The sequence below is a fragment of the Abramis brama genome (assembly GCF_963993115.1).
Source record: "Abramis brama genome assembly, chromosome: 19".
Classification (NCBI taxonomy): Eukaryota; Metazoa; Chordata; class Actinopteri; order Cypriniformes; family Leuciscidae; genus Abramis; species Abramis brama.
Window position 1 is genome coordinate 28,265,255 of NC_139981.1, and position 24,894 is coordinate 28,290,148.

Sequence of the window (24,894 nt, forward strand, 5' to 3'; positions counted from 1 at the left end):
ATGCCATTATATATTAAACGCCCATTATGGTTTAGTATTCTCCTCAATATATATTTAAGTAATTAAATTTATATAATCGTGCAATTAGTCGACTAATGGCTTAAATGAACAACTACTAGTCAACTAGAAAAATCTTTAGTCTGGGGGAGCCCGACTCCGAAGTCATGTAACTTCATGCTGAGCTTCTTTCTGTATCTGTAAATAGCTCTAAGTCATAAATACACCAATAGCCACTATAGCCTGTGCAGCGGACTGACTTCCTCGATCATTTCCTGTGCTCTAATCTGAGTCTATAATGTTCCTCTGAGGGCTGAGGCTATGAAATGCAGTTACTGTAAGTCATGGGGTTTTGACCTGTCATACTCTTGTTGTAGCTGTGAAACAAACTGAAAACTATCGCTGTCATGTGAAATTTAAACAGTTGTTACAAGTTTAACCCCCATCAACCAGCAGGGACTGACAGGGTCATGCTTTTCAGCCAAACCTTGGCTACGTTCTACTTCAAATATCTATGCCCTTCACTCGCTGACTTGCCTGCGTCTCATGAACTCTGATATACATTGCTTGCATTGTGCTAGTGCCCACTAGTGTCTGAAGGGAACAGCCTAAGTCCTTGATCACTTGGAACCCGCTATGAAGATTTTTTATAAGTGGGGGTAGATTTAGCGCCATCTTCTGTAATGTCACAATCAACGTTGCATTATGGGAGATGGAGCTGCCTGAAGTATACATATGAGTTTGCTCACTCCCTTTGTCAAATCTGATGTCACTTTGTCACTTCCTTCACACGCAGGGATTCCCCTTAGAGAAGTTAGTGAGTGTATGTTTAAAATTAAGTGGAACGCAGCCCACAAGATGAAGCACTAAACAACTGTATTGGCTTTTTTGATCATATTCTGACATATTTTATGTAGTAACTATCAAAATACACTAAATAATTTTTTTTAGGCAGAGGATTCAGGCTAAAGTTTATATAGTGTTAAGGCCTCATTATACTTCTGCGTCGGACCTACGCCGGAGCCTATACGCCGTAGGCAACGTGTTGGTTTTAATTTATACTTCTGCGTCGTTGTCCGCGTTGACGCGCACCTAGGGAGCATGTGAAACCCCGAGGGAGGGGTTCTGGCACACCAATCACAGCGTTTGCGTCCGCGTAGAATTGACGCGTTGTTACATTTTTGGAGAGGTGCACGTCAGGGTACGCCGTACGGTACGCGCGCTACACACAGCCTACGACGTAGCTACGGCGGCAGTTCGACGCAGAAGTATAAATAGGCCTTTAGATGCTATGTTTACTTAAATAGTGGTAGATACTATTTGCCCCTCAGTGTATTGTGAAATGGAAAGTTAACATTTTAAAATAATCTGGGTCTTCTCGGGTCCATTCAGTAAAAGCACATTTATTTAAAATTACCCAAGACCAGAGGCTACTAATACTAATATTATACCCGACCCGTGTCCGAGGCACTCTTCAAGGTTTTGGACGTGAACCTTATTTTCGTAAACGAAAACTGAAACTAAGACTAAAACTATTGGTCAAAAAACATTTTCAAAACTGAAATAAAATAAAAAAAATTTTACACAAAACTAAAACTAAACGAAACTAACAACAGTTACTGAAAAACTAACTGAAATAAAATAATAATTAGCAAAAATAAATCATTATTTTCGTAATTATAAGCTCTCATCCTGTACCGGAAAATCACGTTTTTCCATTCCACTGCGCTACTTTATTTTTCAATGTAAACGCGCGCTAGATGGACATGTATGACCAACGCCGTCTTTTGCAGCGTCTCGTGCATGACACGATGCTCTAAAAACGCGGCACTCAAGTTAAAATGTTCAACTTTTAAAATACGTGTCTCGAGACCTTGCGCTTTTGACACATTCCACTGCCTGCATCTCGCTTTTTCAAAGCAAAACCACTTTCTGTGTGAACCAGCGCTAAGAAGCAGAAATGTCCAAATAAGTATTTCCATCATGTATAGACCTTATGCAAATACAGCTGTACCTTAATAAGATAACCATCTCATGTGAAACTAAACAAGATAACACGCATGATAGACAGGACACCACACTGAGCAGAAAACGGAAAAAACAAATAGCATGTCTAGCCCGTAAATACAGGCCGTGCAGAATAATTAGGCACGTTGATTTTCTGATCATATTTTATTCCCAGGAACATTTTGCCAATTCCAAACCATATTAATCTTAATAACTACTATTAATTTTGTATTTAATCATTTATAAGTGATATATAATTGTTCATGAAGGCTGGAAATGAAAAATGCCTTATTTTCAGGTGTGCAGAATTATTAGGCAAGTTTTCTTTTTCAGATAAAATAAGCCAAAAAAGAGATTTAACTAAGACTGAAAAGTCAAAAATTATTAAATCCCCATGAGAAGAATGCAATACTAATGCAATACTAGAGATTGCAGTTAAGGTATGACCATTGGACAGTGAAATGCTCATTGGGTCAGCAGGGTCAGACAAATAAAATACATGAAGACTGTTTTTTTATAGGCTTTATAGACAGACTGATTGAGAGTGACTCTTGAAGGACCAGCACCATATCCTCTTCTACCACTATTTGAAGAATTCATCTTCCAGAATACGTTTTAATAAGTTTTGTGAGTTAATTTTTAGTCCATCTCTTCAAAACGGACTTCAGGGTAGGAGATGGACTAAAAATAAACTCACAAAACTTATTAAAACGTATTCTGGAAGATGAATTCTTCAAATAGTGGTAGAAGAGGATATGGTGCTGGTCCTTCAAGAGTCACTCTCAATCAGTCTGTCTATAAAGCCTATAAAAAAACAGTCTTCATGTATTTCACAACACTTCAGCTTGTGATTCTTATTAAGAGGGGGTCATTTTTTAGGATTCTTTGTCTAACCCAAGTCTCTGAGACCCTGACACCTTGCTCTTCTGGAGACTCCAGGTAGGTTGCAGTTCTGGAAAATGGTGGCGCTGGAGACTAAAGGGTTCCTGATGGTTTCACACTTAATTCTTCACCTTAATTCTTCATTCTTTTGCAGTTAACATGTGTTTTATCTTCTCCACCTGTTTTTGTCTGACCCTGCTGACCCAATGAGGATTTCACTGTCCAATGGTCATGCCTTAACTGCAATCTCTAGTATTGCATTAGTATTGCATTCTTCTCATGGGGATTTAATAATTTTTGATTTTCAGTCTGAGTTAAATCTCTTTTTTGGCTTATTTTATCTGTAAAATAAAACTTGCCTAATAATTCTGCACACCTGAAAATAAGACATTTTTCATTTCCAGCCTTCATGAACAATTATATATCACTTATACATGATTAAATACAAAATTAATAGTAGTTATTAAGATTAATATGGTTTGGAATTGGCAAAATGTTCCTGGGAATAAAATATGATCAGAAAATCAACGTGCCTAATTATTCTGCACACACTGTAGACGTACATTTGTCAGAGTAGAAGTAAACTAAATGTCTGGTCTGAATAGAACACATGAATATGAGTATAACTATCAGTATATTATATTAAAAGATGTAATAGACAAAAAGTATAAATGGATCAATGTTTGAAATGATTAATCATAGAAATAACCATAAAGGATTAAGCATAATAATCATACGCATGTTTTTTTTTTTTTTTTTCTTATACACCACGTTTCATCTTTAATATGAATGAGTATGAATGAATAATTTTTACTTTTAAGTTGCATTTGTTTGCTTCTTTGTTCAATTTCAAACAGTTATTTTATTTTTTATTATTAAGAGGTTTGCACAAGAGTTAACTGTAAACTGCAAACATTAAACTTTGCTGAAACTGGAAGTGTTCTGTTAACTCTGACTGATTAACTAAAACTGAAACTAAATATATAAAAACTAAATAGAAATATTCACAAAATAAAAACTAAACTAAAACTAACAAAACCATTAATGAAACTAACGAAACCTAAACTGAAATTTATAGGAAGTTAATTCTTAAAAATTATATTAAAACAAAAACTAATTTAAAAATGCAAAACTATAATAACCTTGGACCTGCTCGGGTCTCGGGTTGGACCTCCGGTTTTCGGATCCAAGTGGAAGACCTCTAAATAAGAGATCCACCTTTCAGTTAAAAGAGACACGCATGCACATTAGCTGGACCAACCTGAGGAAATACAGCTTTTTAGCACAATTTGAGCTAAAGAAGCTGTACATTTTTTGTGTGTGTCAGATTTAATTGAAATACCTTTGCTGAACTCTAAGCTTAGCCTGCAGTTTTTCTCCATTGAAGCAGACAGGAGTCTGGAAAACCGCTGCCTGAGGCATTACCAAGATGAAGTGGCTTTGGTTTTATTCATTAGACATATTCATTAGAATTTTAAATAATTTCATCATATTATCTGCTTTCACTTGTTTTAATAATGTGTTTAATAATGGCTTTTTACATTATTTACTTTATCAGATTTAAACAGCAACATCTTGGCATTAGCATTTTGATGGGGGCTTCTATTTTGCACACCTCCCTCATGGGTCATCTTAGTTCCCCATGGTTCCCCATTCCACCCCTCACATGATACCATGACAGCTGAGCTAGGAAAATAGCTGTTGCGTGTAAAGAGATGGCAAACCGATCAGAGGCTTTTATAGGAGGGAATGCCACAGTGAAGCCCAGATCATCGAGTGTGTGCGCGTGTGACGTTGCTTGGTAAATGAATTAGCATGGTAGAATGAAAGACTGTCACCCAGAGGCCGAGCTGATCACTGGCCATGAATAACCGATAGATGTGCTGATGGCTGCAAATGTGTGTATTTGCATGTGTAAATGCATTTGGACTTTGCGTTCACAGCCAAAAGAACATTTTCAGACCAGTCTGCATTATACATAACGATTTGTCATTTTGGACAGTATGAGATCACACATTTTGGTACTCTAGCCTTAGACGTTTTCACACCTGACGTGTTTGGAGCGTTTGTTTCACCTGGTTTGAAACAGTCGATCAGAGATCGCCCGAACAAGGTGGTCGCGGTTCGCTTGTGGTGAAAAAGCAATCCGACCCAACGGTCCAACGAATCAGGCTATATCATAGTATATGATATATGATAGGTACAGTAGTTACTAAACGTGTAATGGTACACAAACATGACGGTTCGGTACGTCCCTCAGTTTTGAAGTCATGGTTCGGTACGGGTTCGGTGCAGCAGGGGGGAGAAAACTAAACATAAAATTGCTGCTTCTTTTATTTTTTAAACTGTTTTTATTTTTTTTTATTTATTTTTTTTACAAATGTGTCTCTGTGTTTAAATAAATTCAGTTATAATTTAAGTTTTAGCTAATCTTAGCTAATGCTGTAAACTATATAGGGAGCCCTTACACATTACTATTATATTTAAGGTTATAATTAACAACAGAGATCAAATTATTAAATTCAGTTGCTTTTTATTTTTAGATATAATAATCAAAACATTGCACATAAGGCTGGTTTTGCATTAACTTCTAAATCTAATTATAAAGTTAATTTTCTACTCCAATTCATTTTTAAAATATAATCTTTTACACAGTGGCTGTCATAACTTGTTTTCATGACAAATTTATTTAAACATACATTAAATAATCAAGACTAACTTACTAACAGGGTAAGTAGGGATAATGTACATCCAGCCAGTTGTTATCTCAGAATATAAATGCTAATGAGGCTAATGAGGACCCCGACGTGAAGCGGATGAAACGAGAGAGAGCGAGTCCACGATACTGGATGGCATAATTAAATAACTGTACACAAAATATTGATTCAACTGAGTTTTTATATTTTATTGGCTAAACAAATGCAAAACTTCCACGAAGAAAAAACGTTCCTAGCAAGCGTATAGCGCTGCTGACTTCAGTAACCCGGATGAGCCTGTGTTTCTGTTTTGAGCGGTTGTTATCTGGGAATAACATACCGCTGAATGGCGTGATTGGCCAATCAGAATCAAGTACTCCATGGAGCCGTGTAATAAGTAAGGAATAATTGATGATGGGCCATTGAATTATTAGATAAATAATGCATACCCGCGTCGTGACCGTTACACCTCGGGTGTGTAATATATTTCTAATAATTTAACGGCCTGGAGTCAATTATTCCGCTTATACCATGGTTACCACACCTCGAAACATTGTTCAGATGATGTATTTCAAGACGTTTGTCAAGTTTTGTCATCAAAACTCTCTGGTTTGTAGGACTAATTTCTTACGCATCTAATCCCAAGCCTCCGTTGCTAATTCCAAAACGTCATTTTAGAGCTAGTAACGGAAGTTTGAGCCACTGATAGCAGACTAATGCAGTTATTAGAGAGAGAGAGATTGCAATAATGAGACAGAAAAGCATTTTAATTCATTCGTTAATTCTTTTTTTCAATTATTGACAGTAGGCTAGCCTAATAAATGAAACACAGAGCCCCTTTAACAAGTAGGCCTATCAATATTTATTTATTTGTTATATTATCTGCTATAATAACGAAAACCTGTGCAGCAGGAGTATCAATTTATTTATATATTCAGTTTAATTTTCTATTGATTATAGATAGGTCTATATGCTTTCCTGTAGCTCAAACAGTAGAGCGATGGGTTCGATTCCCAGGGAAAGCAAGAACTGATAAGAATGTTAATGTGTACCTTGAAATGCAATGTAAGTCGCTTTGGATAAAAGCATCTGCCAAATGCGTAAATGTAATACTTATCTATTCAAATTAAACTGCATGTTTCCATTGATTGTGAAGTTAGACATTGAAAATGGCAGATCAAGCACAATTGTCTGTCATTTTATTTCTTGTTATGAATTGTTTCCTATTTTCAGTTATTACCGTTAACTACGCAAAGTGATATGGATCTGTAATGCGGTCAAGACCTGGAACTACTTTAGCTGTGCATTTCCCTGAAAATAATTGCACACCTTAGAATGTTCGTCAACTAATCAGATTCAAGCTTTTAACAACCCTCGAAGAGAAGAGAAATGCTTCTCTCTAGAGTTAATTCCTTTAGCAAACTAACCTGCTGTCTACACTAAATGAATGAAGGTGCTCAAGCTGTTTTATTGATATCTTTCCGCAGTTGATACACTGGTTGAGAAATGTAAACACATCGATCATCGTCTCTTCTTCTTCTGCGCTTTTTACTGGTAGCAAACAGTGTTGCATTACCGTGCTCGCCCTCTTCTGGATTGTAGTGTGGATCACCTGTGACTGACTGTATTCGTCGTGTGACTGCATGCACCGAACCGTGACGCCTGTATCATCTGGGTCGGGATGAATACGTGTACCGTTACAGCCCTAGTAGTTACACATGTGGCATTAAAAGTAGCAGTGTTTGTTTTGCTAGTGCCTCTCAATTCATGGGTTAACCTGGAGCAAAGATGAAGGGAAATAACTTATTGAAATTTGGTCAGACGTCCAAAACGCATAAAAATGCTGAAGTTTACAAGGCGATTAGTGAGCTTCTCAAAGATTTATCCTCTGATTTAATCCTAATGAGCGGAATCCCGGAAAACAGGTGCACTCTGACCAATGAGAAAACAGTTTACTCGCACGTGACTTGTATTAAAGTCCCCCTGTGGTGAAAATCAAGCTTATAATGTTGTTTATATGTCTATGTGGTGTTTATAATATGCTGTAAGACAAACCATGTACAAAAGTCAAAACAATTGCAGAGTATTTAAATCTCCTTAAAACTGCAGTGAACCAAAGACGGGGTTTGAAATCGCTGGTGTGTCTGACGTCACAAACTACCTTGTTGACCAATCAGGTCAATGTGTGATCGTCAACGAGTGGATCTCTGAGCGGGTGCGAGTGACTGGAGGCGGGGCTAATTTGCAAATTCATAGAATCGCGTATACTAAATTAAGCAAGGGTGTAGAGTTAAATTCAAGCTATTTTAAAGCATGAATAATTTTTTTTCAAGGAAAAAACATTTAAAGATGTAATTTTGGTGATCAAAGATGAGTTTCAAGGGATAAAATTATTGACTACAGGGGGACTTTAACTAATTTTGGTCCGTTTAGAAATGTTGCCTTGTGAAAGCAAGCCACACCAAGAAGAAATTGTAACTATTTTAATCCCAGTTTCAGAACAAAGCAAACGATCTACAGGTCTGAAAATGCCTGTAATGTGATTTACACAAGTTGGAAATGCTCCTGTTACAACATGCTTTATTGGTCCTGGAACAGCATTCCTGTCAACACATCACTGCCTATTTAGGGTTATCAAAAAATATTAATTTAGAAATTTACACAAGCTCATGTTGTTCCAAACCTGCAAGCTGCATTTTTTTCTTCTGTGGATCACAGAGGAAGATTCTTAAAGAATCTCCACGCAGTTGTTTTCCCATACAATAAATAACCATTTGTAGCGACCATATCTGCTCAAAAAGTGTTTTGAAGACACATTATAGTTTTGGGTGAGGAACAGAAACATACATACAATGGGCCCTATTTTACCGATCTAAGCTCATGGTCTAAAGTGCACGGCGCAAAGTGCACTTAGGCCGTGTCCGAATCCACTTTTGCTAGTTTAACGCACCTGGGACATGGTCTAAAAGGGTTGTCTCTATTCTCTTAATGAGTAATGGGTGTGTTTTGGGTGTAACATGCAAAAAAAAAAAACAGAGTCTCATCTCCCATTCCCTTTAAAAGCCAGTTGCGCTCGTGCCATGGTGGATTCGCTATTTACATGGCGGAATTAGCAAGCGGAAAGACTGAATGCTTCTCCAGAGAGGAAACGGATCTGCTCGTGAGCGAGGTTAAAGCGCGCAAGCAGACCATCTACGGGACAAGCCGGATTCAAGCATATCTTTATGTACACAATAATAAACTTTTACATTGTAATCCTTTTATTTTAAATATTTGCCATGTTTGTGTGCTGCTGCGTGTGTAATAAGCAGAGTGTACGCGCGTTGTGGACCCTCCTATAGGCGTATATTACTAATGCGCCCTTTAAATAACAAACACACACACACATATATATGTGTGTGTGTGTGTGTGTGTGTATGTGTATATATATATATATATATATATATATATATATATATATATATATATATATATATATATATATATATATATATATATATATATATATATGTATATGTAAGGCTTTTTAGCACTTGTGTACAAGACAGTAGAGGACATAACCCTGACCAAACTTGTGCAAAAGAAGTGCACTTCGTTCTGTGCCACGGTCTGACAGCTTGGGCGCTTCTGTAATGTAATACATTCAGATGCGCTTTAATCACAGGGCTGTGTCAGTAAGACCATGCTAAGAAAAATGGCCACTATTAAAGCAAAGTGGATAGTAAATTTGCACTTTAAGCACAAATTTGACTGCAATCACTAAATGAAAGTACAGTATTCACTGTTCACTTGTAAGCGGTGGTACTGGCTGTGTCTTCCTCTTTATCCTCTTTTGTTGGACTCTAAATGATGGCAGTGACCAGCTCTGTGTCCATACAGCCCACCTCAGCAGTCCTCAGACGCACGACACACACCTCCACAGCTTTTAATCGCTTTCTCCTGCTCTCTTCTTGTCCAGCTCCTTATTTCTTTTCCTTTTATTATAAGCATTGCTCTACCAGCATGATGGTGGGTGGTATGATCACAATTTCACCCATAGACTATCATTAATTTATCACAGTAACAGTATATATCACAGTATAGTCATTTTAGCTGGGCAATTATAAATAACCATCTTTTTATATAATACAATTGATTAAACAGATTACTAATGGAAGGTTCTTTATTATTTTGGTAACACTTTACAATAAGGTCTCATTAGTTAACATTAGTTAATGCATTAACTAACTTGAAATAACAATGAGCAATACATTTGTAACTGTATTTATTAATCTTTGTTAGTTAATAAAAGTCTAGCTGCTCATTGTTTGTTCATGTTAGTTCACAGTGCATTAACTAATGTTAACAAATACAACATTTGATTTTAATAATGTATTAGTAAATGTTAAAATTAACATTAACTATGATTAAATGCTGTAGAAGTGTTGTTCATTCTTAGTTCATGTTAACTAAAGTAGTTATCTAATGTTAAAGGTGCAGTATGTAAGAATGATGTGGTTTGTATAGTGGACGAAACAGGTACTGCAGTCAAATTCAAAATATCGGAGATCGTGGTTTGTCCCGCCTCCTGCTCCTCAGACTGGACGGCGCTCGCACGAGTTGCCAGTTTGAGCACACGTAACAGGAACGAGCGCAATGGACAATGAAAATTGGCAACGTGCAGTATCACAGAGCAAAACAATAACAAACATTCCAGCCTGGAAACGCACATTTCAAAGTAAAATAACTGGCTGTAGAAGTGTTTCTCAGAGAAACGAGTATGTGAAATCATATGTGTTTCCTCAATATATACAAACATATTATGATAGTTTTATGCTTTAGTAGAGTGAAACAGTTACATTTACCACCTTTACCTAATGAAACCTTATTTGTGAAGTGTTCAAACTTTAAAGTCTGACATCAAAACACTTTCAAATGATATAACTTCTGAGTTAAAAACCAAGCAAAAATGAAAATAAATATTATAAAACAGATTAAATTCTGAGGCTACTTCTGATTGGTTGAGACATGTTTGAAGCCATTGTAAAATAGCCATATACACACACATTACTACACATTAATTGAAGTCTGAAGAGCGTTCCAAATGTCTGAGACCACTATTTTTCTAATTTAATGTGAAATTTGTCATTACAAATTATATTATAATAATTTGAGTCAAAGGTTTATTTAAAAAAAAAAAGAAACTAACAAACAAACAAACATGTATTTAATTTCAAAACACCACTTAATAACTAAAAACTCTTGACTTATTCATGGACGTGTCCCAATCTATATTTTTACATCACTTAATGTCTCCTCATCATTCTCAAGTGTAAATAACACAGTCCTGCCTGCTGCGCTAATACATAGTAAATGATATTACAAAGTCTCTACATCACGCATTGCCCCTTGTATACCACCACACCGCCCACCCCTTTTATTATATTTTCTTCTTACATTTACATTTATGCGTTAGGCAGATGCTTTTATCCAAAGTGACTTTTATTTATTTCAAGAGTTTATGTTCACACCCATATTCCTTGGGAATCGAACCCGTGACCTTGACATTGCTCAGGAATACTGAAACAGTACATTAAATTACATATACACCACAGGTTAAAAGTTTGGAATAATTAAGATTTTTTTAATGTTGTTTAAAGGATTATCTCATGCTCACCAAGGCTGCATTTATTTGATTTTAATATTTTTTCGAATGTTATCTATATCGTTTATCTGTGATGGCAAAGCTGAATTTTCAGCAGCCATTACTCCTGTCTTCAGTTTTCTTATAGAGTGGGAAACGCCACAAATTAGTACGAAACGCTTCCTCCGTTGTCCTCTTAGCCAAATGCCCTGTGACCGTAATTACAAAGAACAGTTTCACCAGCTTTATTAGTTTAGTGCCTCGTTGGGTCCAGACAAAGTGTTTTCTTTTTTTCCCTCGTTGTTTTCCTGACAACTATGTAAATATAGTGAATAAGTAATTGTTTGCTGGAAGAGTTCTTGAATTATGTGTGACACCCATTATGATAAAGTCTCCATTTTCACTGAGCCCTTTTGTCATTTGTGATAAACACGAAGGTTTGATGTATTTATAAGAGACCATTTGACATCCAGACCGAGAAATGCTGACTGTTTGACTAAAGAGTGTTTGCGTCGAGATTCTGTTAGCTGACATTTATCTAGTGTGAAATATACCTGCAACTAGCAGTCATTCGGAAAGTCTCTCGCTGTAAAGTATGTTTCTTTCTCTTTTCACAGACCCACGGCATGCCAGAGCAGTGTGGGATGTCATTTAAGGTAGTTTAAAGAGTTGGGCTTTTCTTCAGGGAGAGAAGAGTGGTTGTGAAGAGAGGGAGCGTGGAAGTGAACATAAAATTCATTATTCATCTGGCTGCGAGGAAAGCTGTTCCATAATTCATCCTGTTTCAGCAGCAGAATTAGAGAGATACGCTCGGCTCAAAGGCCATCCAGGCTTCAAACAGGAGTTAGGCCCGGTTTTTCAGTCGAAATCTCTGCCGTGACCTCACCTGTCACTCAAATGTTTGACTAACTTGACTAACTAGGGTTGAACAGCTATAGTGCTGGAATTATGATCAGTACAAATATAGATGAATAGTTTGAGTCAAAGGTTTATTTAAAAACAAAAAGACCAAAATATATTTAATTTCATGACATTGATTGAAAAAAAAAAACACCCCTTCATAACTAAAACTCTGGACTTCGATCCCGATCTGTATTTCATATTTCATTTCACATGTCTCCTTATCATTTTCACGTGTAATTAACAGGTTTTGGTGTGAGCAATTTTATATGATGGTAACAAAATATATCGCAATATAATTTTTAAAATTTAATTTATATGTTAAATAAAAATGTTTTAATAACCCAGTGATTTAAATACTTATTAAAATATTATTTAAATACCAAATAAAAGGTATGTTTAAAGGTGCTTTTTAATCTTTGGAATTTGATAGACAGAAACCAAAAGATATGATTAGTCATAATGATTTAGATATCTGCCATGTTTATATAAAATATAAAAATATAAATATAATACACACTACCATGCAAAAGTTTAGAGTTGGTACAAATCTTTTTTTCTTATTTTTTCTTCTTCAATAATTTTATTCACCAAGGACACATTAAATTGGACACATCAAAGTTGACAGTAAAGACACTTAAATGTAAAAAAAAATAATAATAATAATAATCCGTTTTAAATAAATGCTGTTATATTGAACTTTTTATGCATCAAATGAGCCTGAATAAAATTGATCACGCTTTCCACAAAAATATCAAGCAGCGCAACTGTTTCAGCATGGATAATAACAAGAAATGTTATTATTAGCATATTACAATGATTTCTGGAGGATCATGTGACACTGAAAACTGGAGTAATGATGCTGAAAAATTCCGCTTTGCATCACAGTAATAAATTACATTTTATTAATATGGAAAATCAGTTAATTGTAATAATATTTCACAATTTTACTGTTTTTACTGTATTTTTGATCAAATGAATGCATGAGACTTCTTCTATTCCGTAGACTTCCATTGTAAATGCATTACTTTAAACACAATCTTTTACAAGAGTCACTTATTTTCAGTGTTAATCAATCTTAGCTTGTATTGAACCCCAAAGCTCCTTTAATGGATTGTACAGTGGATGAAGTCTTGGCTCATGAAGCTGACCCTAGATCAGCAGACTCTGTCACATTCGGCTCTGTACTGCATTCAGTTACACTAATGGAGAAATGATTCGATGCTGAACGACTATGACATTTATTTGGAACTTCTGGAACACGGAAATGAGCCTTAATAGCTTATATTAATCATTTGTACACGTCAGTAATCGCCCAGTTCCTGTAGTGACATCTATAAATGTAAATGACTACTGGGAGTCAAAGATGCTTATACAAATATGCTTGTTTAAGTGTGATAAAAAATCTCTTAAATTCTAGTAAAGTTGCCTATTTAGTCAGCATTTCTCACAGTGAAAGCTGTTCTAAAAGGTAGACCGCATGATCATGTATTTTGACCACATTCTAAAGCACCGTCACATTTATCTTTTAAAGAGAAAATGATCCCAGAGTGTATTGGGACAAACTCAAAAATCATCCATCAATTGGTGCTCAAGAATTGTTTTTTATATTATCAGTTTTGAAAACGGTTGTGCTGCTTAATATTATTTTGCAAACCATGATCTTTTTTTCTTTTCAGTATTCTTTGTTGAATAGAAATTCCAACATTTATTTGAAATAAAAATATTTTGTAATGTTATGTCTTTAATGTCACTTTTTATCAATTTAATGCATTTCCACAAAAATATGTTTTCAACATTGATAGTAATAAGAAGTGTTTTTCGAGCAGAAAATCTGCATAATGATTTCTGAAGGATCATGTGACTGGAGGAGTGATTTTGAAAATGCAGCTTTGCATCACAGGAATAAATTACATTTTATATTAAAAAATATATTCAGAACTGTTATTTTAAATTGTAATAATATTTCACAATCTTACTGTTTTTACAACATTTGATCAAATAAATGCATCCTTGGTGAGCATACGAGACTTCTTGTATCAAAAACATTTAAAAAAAACTTTGATCGGAAGTTTACTTATACATTCAGTATGAAAAATGTTGTGCAGTGTGATTAAAATTGCCTATTTTCTCCAATATTTGCTATGTTTTGGAGCAGAGCCACCATGTTTGACTGTTTCTCTCTCTGTCTCTGTCTCTCTTAGACCTTGGTCTGGATCAGTTTGTGGTGAAACGCTATGATGGAAAGGTAAGCAGCGAGATCTGTGTGCGTGTGCATATGTGGGCGAGTGAGTGGGAACCGAATAGTTACTTTGCCATTGTGCAGCTCGACAGGATGACGCAGGATGGAGACGTTTGTTCTCATTCACTCTTCATAAAAATCTTTCACTCTCTCTCCACAGAAACTCATCTACAGCTCAATCGTGAGCATGCTTTAAAACATTCTCTCTTGTACAATCTAAAAACCTCGTTGCACACTTGAACAAATTTGCATGAAAAGTTGTACATTGTCATCAGGGACATTTGTTTTCATTATTTTGTCATGTTTTTTTTGTAATTTACAAAAAACTGATCTCGTTGTCTCTAGACTAACCTCTTTAAACACACCTCTGTCTGTCTTATACGTGTCTATCCTTGCCTCAGATGCTTGGTCTCTCTGTTTAGTTCTTTTGTTAGTACTAGAAAGGCACAGATATAGTAATTTTGGTCAAAACCAATTATTAATTTTAGAGATGGTTTATAACAAATGTAATTTCCAATATTATAAATAATGTACTCAATTTAAAATAAATTAAATAGTCAAGTTCAATTCACATTTATTTGTATAGCGCTTTTCACAATACATATCGTATCAAAAACAACTTTACTACATTACAATTTGTGCACGAACTCCATCGCACACCTGTAAGTGATAGGTGCGTTGGATAATGAGGCCAGATAGGACGTTACAATATATAAGGAACTCCCGCTCACTATCTTAACTTGCAATTTAATTTTTATTAATGTACAACGTTTCGGTCACACGACCTTCATCAGGAATAAACAAATGTTAAAATACATCTCTTTTAAGATAAACACATGACCAATTAACAGAGCTCCATCTGTAAATAATTAAGGGAATACATAATCAGCCACATCATACACAATTACATAATGATAGTTACAACAATCAGTAAAGATCCCCCTATAGGCTAACAAGATCATCTAAAAACACATAATCAACACATAGTCATCAAACAGCATCAAATTGTAATTCTAAACAGTTACAACACTCAGGCTCCATGGCCACTCAAACTCATTGTGAATACATAGTAGGATAGAAACACCACGTCAAACAAAATAATTGCATCATTATAACATTACATTAAATAATGCTTCATCGTTCATACCCATAGGTGATAAAGTTTGAAGGGTGTAAATCCAAAAGAGTTCGCGTCTCTGTAGAAGTAATTCAATGTCTCCACCTCTAGGTGGCAAAGTTACTTTCTCAATCCCACAAAAACGTAAAGAGGTAACATCGTGATTCAAAGTTACAAAATGTGACGCAACTGGATAATTAATATCTTTTCTTCTGATCGAACTCTTATGTTCACTAATTCTTTGTTTCAATTGACGTGACGTTTTTCCCACGTAGCCTATACCACAAGGACAACGGATCAAATACACAACATGAGTGGAGACACAAGTAATCACAGATTTGATGCTATATTTTTTGCCAGTTCTAGGATGGCAAAAAAATGATGTTTTAAAAGTATTATTACACTGAGCACAATTCCCACAACGATAATTGCCCTTCTGTATAGGACTAAGTAAACTCTGAGATGCATGAGGACTAATGCTCTGAAATTGAGCATGTACCAAGCTGTCTTTTAAATTCCTAGCGCGTTTGTATACAATCAAAGGAGGATGTCTAAAAATATCGCTCAACTCCGAATCAGAAGACAACAAATGCCAGTGTTTTTTAAAATTGATTTTATCATGTAAGACTTAGGTGAATGTGTTGTAATACAAGCAAAAGAATACTTTCTTGTTTTTTTTGTCGTCTTTTTTAGCAATTCAGACCGTGTCTTTTTAAAAGCTGTATTAAATCCTTCATCAATCCAATCTAAAGGGTAACCTCTGTTCAAAAATTTATTTTTCATGATTTTCGATTTCTCAATAAAGTCGGAATCAGAATAACAAATCCTCCTTAATCTGTAGAACTGACTCTTAGGCAGTCCTTTTTTTTAAAAGTCGGATGAAAACTGGTAGCGAGTAAAAGTGTGTTACGTTCAGTCTCTTTTGTAAACAAAGTTGTAGTCAAACTGCCTTCGTTCTTCTGTACCCACATATCAAGGAAGTGTACTCTAGACGAATTAATTTCAGAGGTAAATTCCAAATCGTCGACCAAGCTATTCAAATATGTCTCAAATTCTCGAGCCTCATCGTGATCCCCCAAAAAAACACAAAATATATCGTCAATGTATCTATACCATTTGAGGATCTTTGAATAGAAAGGATTATTTTCTGTATTCAATACATAACTCTCCTCGAAAAAACCCATGAATAGATTGGCATAGTTAGGGGCAAAATTCGAGCCCATTGCTGTCCCACTTATCTGAAGAAAGAAATCCTTATCAAAACTAAAATAATTATATTTCAAAAGGTACGAAGCCATCTCGATGATAAAGTCTGATGGTGGACTAGAGTCCTCGCGTAACGAAAGGTAATGTCTAAGGGAAATAAGTCCTTTTTCATGTGAAATGTTCGTATATAAACTTATGTCCAAAGTTAATAATAAAGAAATGTCCGTTAAATCATGTAACTCGGAAATCTTATTGATAAAATCAGTAGAATCTCGAATGTAAGTTGGTAACGAATAAACAAAAGGTTTTATAAAAAAATCAACATACAGAGATAAAGGAGATAAGAGGGAATTAGTCTGTGCCACAATCGGACGACCTGGAGGGTCAATAAGTCTCTTATGAATTTTAGGAAGAGTATAAAAAACAGGTTTAATCGGGTGTTGACAATACAAGAATTTAAACTCCGATTGAGATATCCAACCCTCTGTTTTAGCATTTGTTAAAAATGACAATATCTCCGATCGATAAGTATTGGTAGGATCACTGGGAAGTTTTTTATAAAACTTAATATTCTGTAATTGTGAAAGAATTTCGTGTTGGTATTTTTTCGTATCTTGGACTACAATAGCCCCTCCTTTATCAGCAGGTTTTATAATGATGCTTGGGTCACTTATCAATTCGGTCAAAGCTTTTTTCTCATTCAATGAAAGATTATGAGAAATTTTATTACTAGAAGAGCAAGCTTCCATCACCTCTTGTTCGACCAAACGACAAAAAGTATGAATAGTGTGGTTAGACACATTAGGGCAAAAATTACTTTTAGGTCTAAAAGGTGTCATAGATGAACCCGACTCTGATTTGGAGAAAAAATACCGTAGTTTCATCTGTCTAAAACATTTGAACAGATCCACCTTTAGACCAAAACAATTAACACCACTAGTAGGCACAAAAGATAGTCCTTTAGATAAAACCACAGTTTGATCATCAGATAGTTCCTTTTCAGAAATATTGATTACCGTCTCTTTGAGTAGCTGCGAGTCCACGGTCGTAAACTTCTTTGAGGCTCTTAAACCTCTTCGACATTTCTTCTTTGTAGTCTCCGTGGAGGGGCTCGTCTGTCTAAAAAAGAAGTCGAAGCGTGTGCACTCGAATCACTGTCCATGGTGAACTCACTCTCAGTAGAATCACTCTGTCCATTGAAAAAGGTCGCTCCATTTCTTCTTATCCGATTGCGAAATCGAACCGTAGCTCCAGATGATCCACGGGCTGGTGCGTTGGCCTCTCGGATAACACTGTCTCTCATGTCAGGCATAGTGGCTGGTCTACTATCCCATGGGTAAACTTCATTCCGAAGGTAATCCTCTGTATCTCGTTTGTATTTTTTCAACTTGATGTCTTTCAAATAATCTCGATATTTCTCAGTAGATGACTTGATCGAGGAAAGCAAGGAGTCGAAGTCAATTTGGGAAGTAGATTTGATCTTTTCTTCGAGTAGGACGATTTTTTCGTGGGTCTCCTGGGCATCCGCAGATACTTGTTCCACAATCAGAAGCATCAAATCCATAGAACACTTGTTGAGAATCTCGCTCCATTTCTTTAAAAACAGTTTGTTCTGTTTGCATAGTGTTGGAGTGTGGGAATTCTCAGACCGCGTGGGATTCTAACATTTGTTTATTCCTGATGAAGGTCGTGTGACCGAAACGTTGTACATTAATAAAAATTAAATTGCAAGTTAAGATAGTGTGCGGGAGTTCCCTACATTACAATTTAAAATGATCTGTTATCAGAGGTGACTGTGTCCAAGTAATGTCCATATTTCAGAAATGTGCAGTTCTAAGATAATACAAATCATGCAATTAGATTAAAAACTAATTTAAACGACAACGGAATTTCGTGCGCCTAAAAAAGCGAAATTTTGAAAATGGGTTTCAAAGTTCAGGTTTTTGAAAACGGTAAGTTATCGTCGCTGTGTAAACTACAAAAACACAAATTTGTGAAAACAGTAACGTGATGCACATGCGTATTACATGTTCAGTCTATAGGTGCATAGTGTTTCTTTATAAAGTGACATCGCCAACTACAGACCTGGCAGCAGAATACAGTGTTTTTAGTCTTTTTTTTTTTGCGAATCCGTGTGAACAGGGATCGTTTTGACAGCATTGTCGTCTGTACTTTTCTGTTCTAAGTACATTGTTGTCATGTAAACTTACCCTTAGACTGGCTGGTTTATGTTTTTAGTGCTGGTCCGACATTAGGATTGGGAATCGAAAATCGATTCCGATTCTGGAATCGGATGATATTTATAAAATTAAATTTCGATTCTGCTTATCAATTCTTGTGTGAACATTTTAATGTAATTTTAAACCACTCAAGTGCAAGAAGACACAAAAGAGAACTCAATTCGGCACTCGCGCGCTAGTGGGCACATCCAGTGTGCGTACACAAAAATCTGTCTCTCATATAGTGCACGAATACTGAATTGAGGTCTCTTGCATCTTCTTGAAAACTTTGTCAAATATCTTAAGTGAACATAAACAGTTGAGAAAGAGAAAACACATGTATATCAGTATATATTGGATCCATGCATTGTCTTAAAGTGACAGCAGCCTAATAAACCTGCTGCTCTCTGTGTAGTTACTGTTAATCGAATAACAAAAGAAAAAGAAAATCACTCACTAATCTTGACTGAATAACTTATGTAACTTTAATAAGGATTAATCTATAAACTAGATTAGTTTAGTTTATTAGTTAGTTCTTTAGGCTGCTGATTTTTGTTCATGGTATTCAGCTGCAACAGAATGTTTTGCAAAAAGACGGAGATAAATATGTTTGATATCTAAATGTTTGACTTTTTTATCCATATTGGAATTGAAACTGGGAATCATTAAGAAGCAGAATCGATAAGCAGAATCAGAATTGGAATTGGAATCACTAAAATACCCAACCCTAACCAGCATAGCCTTGCTATTCGCCATAAAAAGGTTCAGATCCAGACTTGTGTTTGATGGAAGAAAGTAAATGATGCCAAAATGTCATACTTGGGTGAACTATTATTTTAACTAACTAACCACCAACGGTGCAGCAAGTCAACCATCTTCAGCAGATGGTTGGCTCTGTTTTTCTGGTGAACATTATGGTTAGACTAGTCCACCAATATCACAAGCATTCATCCTGGTCTCAGCTGAGGTTTTCTTCAGGGTTGTTTGTGGTTTCAGGTCCCATTTTCCTTGTACAGGAAACAGTCTCCTGTCTCCATAGTCATTAAGAGGGAACATTTGTCAAATGACCCAGTCAGAGAGCAGCTGTTACGGTACTGGTGCACCTTGAACTGGCTGATCTCTGGACTGGGTTGGGTCACCTAATGTCTGTGTGTACTGTTTGTGCTGTTCACACGCACACTTTATCTAGGCACATTTGTTTTCGACATTAGTAGTATTGAGTTGGTGAATCATTCTCAAGTCAGATGGTGATAAATCACTCTTCAGTTTCGCAATGAAGCTTTTCACAGCTAACCGCACCAGGTTTTTTTAGTATCATCTGTACATGCAAGATGCATAGCGGTTCAGTACACTGAAACACGCACAATTGCTCTGTATTACGCAAGATCAGCTTTGTTTTTGTTGTTTTCCTGCACAGCTGAGAAAGTGAAGGAAGTAGCTCTTGGTCAGTTGCTCAAGGATACAATGATTTGAGTGAGTCTAATTTCTGCCATTCAAATGGAATTGGAAAAATAAAACCCGTTTTAAACGGGTCTCCCAAAAAAATACTGTTGATAGTCCCGCCCCCAAACCCACGTCATTGGTTGATCCTTTTCCACCTTAAAACTGTGACAACCCTATTTACCAAAAACCATAGTTACCAGAGTTATTATTAGCACAATACTGTGGCTACCACTCCATACAAAAAGATTGTGTGAGCTTGTATTGTCTGAAAGAGATCACATAAGTAATTACAGTTTTATGGTAGTAACAATAATTGTAGTAACTATAGCAGAACCATGCTAAAATCCTGCGCGTTGTACCTCAGTCTGTAAAGATACATACGTTAACATGTCTTAGATCTATAGCTTTTTTTGTGTGTGTTATTTTACCAGCTAAATTCGATTTCCGAGTTGTGTGAAATATGCCCGCTTTCCATTTCCATTTCCCTCTATCTCTTTTTCGTTCTCAAATTGTTTTTCTGGGGATTGTCGGCCAGCGTGCAGCCTGTGGGATGTGGACAATGTCTTGTGATTTTTCATTTCCATATTTCTGTCAAATCTCGTGCCTGGTTTGCTCCATACGGGCTCACGGCAGGACTGCTGGATCCCTCTCCCTCTCTTCTTCTTACACACTTCCTCATGTCGCCAATGCCACTAAATCCTGGATGGCAATAACGAAATTCCAGAAACGGTATTTTCTGCAGTTAACGCATGGGTGCACTATGCTAATAAACACTCTTGTGTAATTGTTTTGCTCTCTGCAAATGTGTGAACACACCAGCACTTTTAACCTTCTTGTTCATCATCCATCAACAGTAATTTGCAGGTCATCGCAGCTGGTGCTTTGCGAGTGTGACTTTCACATCTAAAACGGGTTGCGTGTGTGTGTGTGCGTGAGAGAGCGATTGTGTGTGTTCCACTCAGCCCACTTTTAATGCGCACAGGTGTTTTGCAAACACTATATATGTTTTCCAACAATATTTTCCAACTAATTACTCCCCAACACTGATATGTATTTACCTGTATGAACATATAACTGTATATCTGTGATCAATCTCTTTTAACACATGAAATCATTGTTCCTCCAGGCATCAAGATGTCCTACATTGTTTTGTTTTTATTTAAGTATATGATAGTTTTGTTGCGTTTGTGGTGACTGTTATTAATTTGTGCTCTTCCGGCTCTTCCTGTGTCCATCTAACCAATAAACCCCATCATTCTCTTCTCTGCCATCTTTTTACTTCTCCATCCCCTCCCTTTCCGTGCGCCCCTCCCTCTCTGCAGGACTTCTGGCAGGTATGGGGCGAGTGCCAAGCTGCATGGGACTGCGTGTGTGTGCGTGTATGCGTGATTTAGCCTCTGTAGGGGTCTACTGAAAATTTCACTAGACCTCCTAATCCATCTTTCTCGGTCTCTCTCTCTCTCTCTCTCTCTCTCTCTCCTTCTTCTCCTTGAGTTGTCAGAGACAAAATCAGCATAAGTTCCCAGATGTGGAGCTCTGGCCAAACAATGCATTAAAAGCCTCTACATTTCATTAAAAATCACTGGATGGGTAATAAACCACGGCCAGACGAGCAGAAGAGCATTAGCTCAGCAGAAAAGAGAGATTTGAATAGTATGACTACAGCAAAGGAGGAGTAAAGTTATTGACAGTGCATTTTCCAGGAGAGCTGATTTGAGAGGCTAATAGTGTTTGTGCTACTGGAGCGAACATCACGCTGGATCACATATCTTATGGCCACATGACAGTTGTAGCATTTGGGGTGTTTTCTGTTACACCGAGGCTGCATTTATTTGATCAAACATACAACAGTAAAACAGTAATATTGTGAAATATCGTTATGATTTAAAATAACAGTTTTCTATTTCAATATTTATTTTAATGTAATTTATTCCTGTGATGGCAAAGCTGAATTTTCAGCATCATTACATTAGTTTTCAGGGTCACATGATCCTTCAGAAATCATTCTAATATTCTGATTTGCTGCTCAAGAAACATTTCTTATTATATCTAGTGTATGTTGAAAACTCTGCTGCTTAATATTTTTGTAAAAATCATAATTTTGGGGGGAATTTTTGAATGGATGGAAAGTTTAAAAAAGAATATTTGAAATATAATTTGGTTTGTGACAATGCAAAGTCTTTACTGTCACATTTTGATCAATTTAATGCATCCTTGCTCAATAAAAATATTTAAAAAATTAAATCGACATAAACATCACCACATGGACACCCGTTTTCAACAGTTTAAACAGTTTAAAAGTTTTTCTTTAGTATACAGTGGCATGTTTTTGAAATCTAAAACTAGCTTTTTGGACAGTGTAGTTATTTGCCATGCTTGCAAATGCTTGTTTGTTCTGTGGTGATTGTGGCACCGAACTGATTTGAAAAAAGATTACTAAATGGTTTAAAGAATCTGTTAGTGGTGTTGCCAGGATGTTTCTATATTGGTAGTTTCTATGGTGTTCTGGGTGGTTACTAGGCTGAATCAAAAAGAGCCCTTTATTACATTCAGATCTGTAGATTTGGCTCAGCTCCCTCCCTCAATGTATGTCTATTTTAATGCCAGTTTATCATCAGCCAGATGAAAACCATGTAGAAGCATGCACTGAAAAAAACAATAAGTAAAAATTACTTATTTTGGCAGGTTTTTGCACGAATATTTTTTAAGTAAATTTCACATATGGAATTAAGTAAACTCTACTTAACTAAGTTAAGTGAAAGTAACAAAGAAAATAAGTCATTTTAACTTGGCTAGTAAAAGGTTGAGTAATATCTATTTAGTTGAAGTTTCCTTTGCAAGACATTTCACTCAGACAATATAACATTGAGTTAAACCACACTTTTAAAGTATATGCTTTACTTAGAAACAACTAAGTGAATAATACAATAGATATTGCATGAGACACAATATCTACATTTCAAAAGTTACGCGATGCGTGAACGCAGAGACCTCAATACTTGGTAGATAATACACAATGACGGTAACATTTGATGGATCGTTTTTGTGTTTGAATGTGTCATTTTGAGTAGAAAATGAACTCCAAATGTCACAAAATGGCAAGTTACTAATCCTAACAACAAAAGCAATGATGAAACAGTGAAAAATCAACCTAATTAATTATTCAAGGCCCAGTGCAAGTAATTTTACTTAATTTTATAACATTGATATTTACGCTTTCATTTCTACACGCCTGAATTGAGTACTAATATAGATTTTTACTTAGTTTTTTAAATTCTTGCCTGAACTAACTTTTTCATGTAAACTACATTGTGTTTTTTTCTGTAGTATTTACTTCACCACAAAATCATTTTATCAGTGTATTAGCTCACCTCTCTCCATTAAGCCACACAATTAAAGATATCTTTCAAGTCTGTAGCACAAACACTTATGCACCAAAGTTTTATACCTTAGGGAAATTCAAATGTCTAACCTCAAGCATGAGTACACATGCTTTAGCGAACACTACTAATGACCGTTTCCAAACAACTTTCCCAATCACTTCCCTCCTCTGCCGTTGTTTGATCAAACTGGTAGTCCCAGTCCACTGGTTGAACCAGAAGCCGGCATGTCAAACCGCTCCAGCAACCGCCACAATATTTACACAATTAGTCAATGGCTTACTTACATGCTCTGCATATTAAACTGATATTTTCACATTGACAAATGACATGCTTCACCTTTAAGACTTTGTGTTATTTGTAAAGTGGGCGGTGGTGACCTTTGCTCAATGTTTAGATCACACACACACAGCATGTTCAGACCAATCTAGACAGGAAAACACAAATATGCGCACTGACACACCACTATGCGTCACACCCAAGTTTGCACAGGACCTGCCCGGGACATCAAGGCAGTGCTAAAGGACTTTGAATTAATCTGAATTGATCTAGAAGATTCTGCCACTCCATTCTGCTGACGCCCACACACTTTATACCACCCCCCAACCACACACACACACACACACTCAAGGTCTAGCGTGTGCACATGTGCAGTAGAGTCTGTTATGGAATAGCATTGAGGGAGGCCAGCTGTCTCTCCCTGCTGAATTATTGAGCGTAGACACTCTTCTTTGTGTGCTGCACAGAGAAAGCAAGAGTGTGTTATGTGCATGCATGTGCAAATGCTCATGTGCATGAATAATGCAGCACTGGGGATCAGACCAGTCAGCCATAGACCTTAGTCAGGATAATGCCATTTTTGATTTCCAACGGGAATAAAATGAGGCTGAGGTTGGAAGTGTGTTCAGTGGATTGTACTTTTATCTACCAGCATGGCAATTGTTCAGCTTGAGAAACATTTTTCAAGTTCATTAGACAAAAACTCCATAAAACAATTTGAGTTTTGAAAGTTATTCGATCTTTATAGAGTGCAAGCCATTGTACATTTTTCACAGCCTCGTTTTCATCGGTGTAAAATTTAATATGCCGTCCACCCTGACTCAGGTCTGTTGGTAGATCCAGATCTTCAGATATCATGCAAGTGTGTACAAGTAGGGGATTATTCACCCATTATATTATTAT

At 36.2% G+C, this 24,894-nt stretch overlaps 1 protein-coding gene across 2 annotated transcripts in view; it reads left to right on the plus strand.

The window, feature by feature from the left end:
- The window catches only part of micu1 (mitochondrial calcium uptake 1), a 96,296-nt gene that overhangs the window by 40,830 nt on the left and 30,572 nt on the right, over positions 1-24,894 (plus strand). Inside the window, exons 5-6 of one of the 2 annotated variants that reach the window (XM_084093720.1) lie at positions 14,310-14,353; positions 14,508-14,528. In XM_084093720.1, coding sequence (XP_083949846.1) covers positions 14,310-14,353; positions 14,508-14,528 — 65 coding nt within the window. The remainder of the gene's footprint in view (positions 1-14,309; positions 14,354-14,507; positions 14,529-24,894) is intronic. The other variant, XM_084093721.1, reaches the window with a different exon arrangement.